General features: G+C 41.8%; 1 protein-coding gene across 1 annotated transcript in view; it reads right to left on the bottom strand.

Annotated features, from left to right (window-relative positions):
- FARS2 (phenylalanyl-tRNA synthetase 2, mitochondrial) overlaps positions 1–7,035 on the bottom strand; it is a 192,804-nt gene that overhangs the window by 76,563 nt on the left and 109,206 nt on the right. Inside the window, exon 5 of the mRNA XM_010000915.1 lies at positions 1,328–1,479. Coding sequence (XP_009999217.1) covers positions 1,328–1,479 — 152 coding nt within the window. The remainder of the gene's footprint in view (positions 1–1,327; positions 1,480–7,035) is intronic.

Here is a 7,035-nt window from a genome sequence, read left to right as displayed (position 1 = left end):
CAGCAGGATCCATGTGCACAGCCTTCAATGTCTACGCATTTGAACTAACTGATACTATGGTGCAGTCCACATGGCAATAATAAGTTATCCATACCTACAACAGACTTGCTTTTCAGTTCCTCTGTAAGATACAGTCTTGTTGTTTACAATAAATTGTACTCATTACCTTATCATCACCTATATTCCTCTGCTGCACACACAGTTTTGAGTATAAGTTTAAGATCCTTTTTTATGATTTGAACATAGGGACCACTCAAGAACTAATGAGTCAAAGCTTTCAGATGCCCACACAAATTCCATTGACATTTCTGTTTCCTCACACAGCAGGAACAGCCTCATATAACACCACACAAAAAGGAAAAAAAGGAAAAAACCCAAACAACTAAATATTAATCCACTGAATCAACATGAAAACAAAGCCATGGAATAATATATCCATCCAGGCTGCAACACACATCAAATTCAAAAGAACCACAGGGTCAAACACCTGGACATGGAAAGAAAAAAATATATCTAGGGGTGTTGAAGCACAAAACAAAGCATTTTCCTATCATCTTAAAAAAAAAAAAACTGCAGACAAAAAAAGTCTAAAAGAAGATAAATTGCTTTAAAAGCCAATGGTATATTTACTTATTGATTTGGAAAGAGCAAACTGAAAAAGCAGAGCGTATGTAGTAGGTGATACTTGTCTGTTTTTGAGACAACTGATAGTATCAGTTGGATAAGTAGCTTGTGCACCCAATGGTCACGGCAGTGCTGCTACACCCATAAGAAGGTATTCTGAAGCTTTAGAGATTGTTCAACAGCATAAACAAGCATCAGAAAGAAGAGAGCAAAGTCTTTCTTTTCCCCCTCTTCAACATCAACAACAGTATTCTTAAACAAATCATTATTGTCCCAGACACTTACAGCAAAGCTCTACTAGTGAATTAGGACAAGAAAAAGAAAAGGAAGAGAACAAGGGGACAAACACCAGTTACTCAGCAAAGAGCAGGACCAGAATTGCAGACATGTGATGGGTTAAGAGTGTCCTGCACTGGCAGATGTACTGAAGAAGTCAGTTGTTCACTGCTGCTGAGATTAACAGCATATTGAGCTTCGGATCTGAATACCAAATGCTCAATACTTGTACAAAACTGAAATGCTAGAGACTATTTTGAAGCGAAAATGCTTATTCTTGAAAGCGTTGTAAAAATATTTCAGAGCTAAAAAACGAAATGTGCAAACACTAGAAGAATCAATAATTTCTTGGGATACAGAACTAAAAATATTTATAAAATATTTATATTCTGACCACAGGAAAAAATGTGTTAAAAGTTTTACTTACTTTGGATGGGTAAATTCATCAACGAGGACAACCTTTTCTATCAGGTCTCCACCAATGGTTCGAACCAAATCATAAAAATCATTCGTAGAGTATGTCTCAGAAGGCAGCCAAAAGGAGATGTCATTGATCAAAGGTGGATATCTGCTGAGTGGCTAAAAAAAAATTTAAAACATACTTTATAAGTGTCAGGACTTGGTAGGTAGACCTACGACTGTTTTGAACTTGTATAACACACACAGCACACATTTTAGGTGCTTTCTGAAATGGTTTTTGAAGTGCAATCTGACCTCATAAACAACTGAGGTATTCAAGATTCTATACTAGGAAATGTCTTTCAAAGATACCCTCATAACCACTTTGATTCATTCATTCAGAAGAAAAAACTTGGTTTGTTTGTCACATTAGCATTTATGAGTCTGAATATGCATTTGGATCAGAGCTGTTTAAAAGGCAGAGAAAATTTTAACATGACTACTGACTTGGTAGAATTGTACTTAAAAAAAACACTTTTCTGATTTTTTACAGATTCAAAAATTCTTATCTGGAGCCCAGAGAGCAACTGCATCTTGGGCTGCATCAAAAGAAGTGTGGCCAGCAGAGCCAGGGAGGTGATTCTGCCCCTCTGCTCTGCTCTGGTGAGATCCCATCTGGAGTGCTGTGTACAGCGCTGGTGCCCTCAGCACAGGAAAGACATAAAGCTGTTGGAGAGGGTCCCAAGAAGGTCCACAAAGGTGATCAAAGGGCTGGAGCAGCTCTGCTATGAAGAGAGGCTGAGGCAGTTGGGGCTGTTCAGCCTGGAGAAGAGAAGGCTCCGAGGAGACCTTATAGCAGCTTTCTAGTATCTGAAGGGACTACAGGAAAGATGCAGAGGGGCTTTTCACCAGAGAAGGCAGTGATAGGACAAGGGGTAATGGTTTTAAACTGAAAGAGGGGAGATTTAGATTAGACATCAGAAATACATTTTTCACCATGAGGGTAGGAAGGTGCTGGAATAGGTTGTCCAGTGAGGTTGCTGATGCCTCCTCCTTGGAGGTGTTTAAGGCCAGGCTGGATGGGGCTTGTGCAGCCTGGTCTAGTGTGAGGTGTTCCTGCTCATAGCAGGGACGTTGGAACCTGATGACATTTAAGGTCCCTTCCAACTTTAACCATTCTATGATTCTGTGAAATTCAAAAACCCTCACATAATAAAGCCATCACACAGCAGCTTTTGATGAAAAACTAATAAATGAAATGTAAACATCTCTTCTATATAAAAGTCACAGCTGCAAAGGCTGGAGGCACTCCTCAGTCAACAACCTGATACGTGTTACTGTAAATAATGTTATAATTCTGCAGTAGACCTCTATATTCTCACCTCACCCCTGTCTACCATGACTATATTTCAGCATGCTACTGAACGCACTTCAAAACTTGTGGGGACAAATTCAAAACTCACTGAACTCCCAGGTTCAGGATATTTAATTATTCAACTAGAAGATGTAGCTCATGAGCCTAAGCATGACCACTCAGTTTGGGCAGGGGCCTTCTTTTATTCCCACAGGTATAAGGACCCTGAAGAAAAATAATTACACACTCAAGTAACTCAGTAATATCTTAAATCCCAAAAGGAGCAGAGTACTCACAATTCATAGTGAGTACGTATTTGCTATCAAGCAGCAGGATCATGCCAGGCACGTGAAAACAGCACTGTCCTTCCACTTAAAGCAAGATGTACACAAGGACCCAACCTGGTTAGGTCTTGCAACCATTTCTGGAACAATCTGACCTACATTATCAGTGTCACCAAATTTCATGTTAGCAAAGTTTCTCAAAGATGTAATAAACTGTAGGGTCTGGCCCTCTTGGATTATTAAATCTGTAAGAAAACTGCTTCTTTGATACAATCCATGGTGTGACTAGTTTACATAGCCTGGAACGACAAACGCTTAAAACACGAAGCATAACTTTTTTATTATTAGGTACTAACCTTTTCTCAGAGCCTTACAATGCAGAAAATCTTTTATGGAAAAAGGCAAGGCAATAATCCCCTATTATACTGTCCCTTCACCACATGGCTGCAGTCAATATCATTGCAGTAAGTATTATATCAACAGTAGAGTTAGTATAAGGATAAAATTCCTAGTTGTCAAACATATTGATCTGTTTGTTGTAGAGCTACATAATTGTTTATTAGCTATACCTAAAACGTGATGAGGATAGAACAAGAATCTCCAGCTGGCAGGTCAAAATGAAGCTAGGTTTGTATTCAGGCACCCAGCAAGTACATTCTGTGGTCCAACAGATCCCATTGCTGTCTCTGTCCACCTTTCTAAACTTTTGTGCCCTTTAACAAGAGAGCAGGATTAAGCCCATTGACTTTGATCCCTTTCCAGGCTGAAGGCAAACAGCAGCCTCAAAGCCTGTTTCCTTACAAATTTACAGACATTTTAGAGGCCTGCCTTTAGAGCAATGTGCTCTTCCCAATATATTCTCTGCTTTGCTGTCACCTCCAGCCACCATTTCCAGCTATCTCCCTCTAACAACTTCAGTGTGCTCCTGCACAGTGCTTGCAGAAGCTGACACAACACCATCTGGCCCCACTGCCTTCACACTGGCCCCAGCTCCCAGCATGCTGCCCAAGCAAGGAAGCCGACCTGTCCCTCCTTCCACTGACTGACCACTCCCCTTAAGTTTTGGGGGAACTGAAAACAGGTTTAAGAAAAAGGCAGAACTGATCCCACCTGCAGGGTGCTGCTGCCCGGTGCTGGCCAGGCCTGGCAGACAGCACTGCTGAGGCACAGACAGCTCTGTACCACTTTGCTGGTCCCATCAGAGTTTTGTCACCACAGCACTACTTTAAATGTTCTGCTTACTTCCTATTTCAAACACTGCAGTGCCCTCTCTCTGACATTTCTCAACAGCCTCAGAAAAAAGAGAGTGCTTTCCCAGGCTTACATGTTTACTAGTCATTAGTCACACTTCCTTCTTTGGTTAATAAATAAGCCAAGTGTTTACTAAAACTGCAAGTTTTTCCCTCTGAAGATGCTCATTTTAGTATAGAAATGAGTAGCTGGACACCAGTGCTGTACCTTGCTCTGCCAGCCCACCAGCTCATGCCTAGATGTACCTGAGGAGCATATCACTGAAAACTCAGGACTGTGACTCTTCTGTGTGTGTTTGTGACAGCAAAGAGCTCTGCTGGTTTGGGGCATTCTTCATCCCCAGCCTTCCGCTCTACCTTTCTTCTGTCAGGGATTACTGCCCCTGCAGCACCTGACAAAACAAATACATGCCTGTTCCTCCAGCACTGCAACTCACAGACCACCACAGTTGCTAACATATGCTGGATGAAGGACTGCAGCAGTTTCAGGCACTGGTGGGCAACTGTCTTAAGCAGCAACAGTGCCCACCAGAACTCATCTCTCAGCATAAAATAGGACGTACCTGGGCTCTGTGGATTTTGTCACATCAGGGCACTACACTGGACACCCTGGCTCCAGGAATCAAATGGTCACGTTAAGTAGCCTCTGTCCACACACAACAAAGGATCATCAGCTAGTCTGGCTGCAAATACCTCACAGCTCACAGGACAACACAACGCATGGCAGAACCTCCCTCCCCTGGGGAAAAACAGCTGGGGATAACGCACAGCCAGTGCTAGCAAACAGGCCAGCCCAAGGCCACACAACTACTTCAGCCCAGAGACCTCCAAAAATAGGATGAATCTCAGGACTTTCCACACATATTTGGCACCCAAAAAAATAAAATAATAAAAATGTTTTCACAGATGAAGTAACAATGAGTGTAGTGTGCTATGGTGACAGGAGAACTTTTGTGCCATGGCTGTTCACTCAGTTCCCTGCCTGCTGTCAGCTGCAGACCAGGGGACACAGGGAACAAGCAACAAACACTCAGAGGAAAAAGCTGTACCTGTATTTTGACAGTGGTCACACAAGGGCAAGGTTAACAATGGCATGTATTAAAGGCTGGGTTAGCAACTCCACAGCTGCCAAACTACTAAAAAAGCCAGCCATGCTGTACTGCCATCCCCAGTCTAACTCAGAAAAATACGAGATTTGGCAGCATCACAGCTGCCAAGCTTTAAAAGTCCTGCATTGCCCCACATTTTTTGAGAAGTATGTACATGAACGATACAGTTTTAATGCAGCGTCATATTCTCAAGTAAATGAAAGCTACAGTCCTGTAATAGCTCAGCCTTTCTTAATATATTCCCTGGTGAAACTACATCAATTCAATGTTATCATAGGAAATTTAGACACGTAACAGGAATGAAATTCAAATTTGCAAATTTACAACTGCAACTTAGCCCCCTTGCACATAATGAAGTTTCCTGTATTAGTGTGTATGCTACTAGATTTACACTTTAGTATTTATGAGCAGCACAGACAAATAACAGTTGCTGCAGGAAACATAATTTTGAATTTCTAGGCTGTCATGTCTTAAAATTTGTAGTTACAATGTTCCATTATTATAAGTTTTCTACCCTTCCCTTCAGCAAATCCATTTTTTCTTAGTTACATATACTAAATTGTATATATTAACACACATATACACACACACACATATATATTTAGGGAGGTGTATATATATATCTATCTATCTATCTATATAGTAGGGAGGTGGGTGTTGGCCTCTTCTCCCAAGTGAGTAATGACAGGACCAGAGGAAATGGTCTGAAGTTAACGCAGGGGAGGTTTAGATTGGACATTAGGAAGAATTTCTTTACTGAAAAAGTGGTCAGGCACTGGAATGGCCTGCCCAGGGAGGCAGTTGAGACACCATCCTTGGAGGTATTCAAGAAATGTGTAGATGTGGCACTTCAGGGCATGCTCTGGTGGCTGAGATTGTCAGAGGGTTTTTTGGGGGTGATATTTGGTAGAGTGTGTGTGCTGTTTGTGTTTGTTCGGGGTCTTGTTGCGTTGGGGGGGGAGGGGGTTGGGTGGTGTGTTATGGTGGGTTTTTTGTGATGATGGTTGGACTCGGTCCTTTCCAACTATGACTATTCTGAAAAAAAAATATAATTATGTGTTAACACACACATAAACACGTATCCAAGGGAGGAAATGGAGACATTTCAACAGAGAACTTCTACAATGTCTGACAAGTAGACACACAGATATGTTCTGGGATAAAGCTCTTAAAATCAAAGGAAATGGACCAGTTTGGAAATGAGGCACTGCTCTGTCCTCCCATAGGAAAAGGCAGAAGGGCATTAGCCTACAGTGGTCATACAAGCTTCTCAGGGAATGGACATGCAAGTATGATCAGCACTTTTTGGACAGCAGTCTGCTTCCCACAAAAGTGCTCTTCACCTCTGCAAGCTCAAATACAGGTACAGGGAACACCATGGGTCCAAAGGAACATCATGTGCTCCCTGGATTTCAGGCATTCTTCTTGAACATGGACCATTTTAAGTGGAAGAGGTTTTCTTCGCGCATGGGTGAGAATGCTCTGTCCATGGTTTAAGCATCTGCAAGTGCCTTTCAGTGTTCCGAATAGCTTCAAACCATCAATTCATTCAATGTAGAAAGGGAAACACTACTATTTCTCAAGGAAGCCAGAGGAAAAGAGAGGAGAGAACAAGGGAGGCATCAGGTTTCAATTTAACTAAAAGGTGCATTTTCCCACACTGTGCATAACATAACTAAGGACCTGTTACATGGAACCAGAAAGGACAAAACAAATTCATGATGGACAGATCCTCCAGT

The sequence above is a fragment of the Chaetura pelagica genome, unplaced genomic scaffold (assembly GCF_000747805.2).
Source record: "Chaetura pelagica isolate M959 unplaced genomic scaffold, ChaPel_1.0 scaffold104, whole genome shotgun sequence".
Taxonomy (NCBI): Eukaryota; Metazoa; Chordata; class Aves; order Apodiformes; family Apodidae; genus Chaetura; species Chaetura pelagica.
This window is presented reverse-complemented; position numbering and strand designations above follow the sequence as displayed.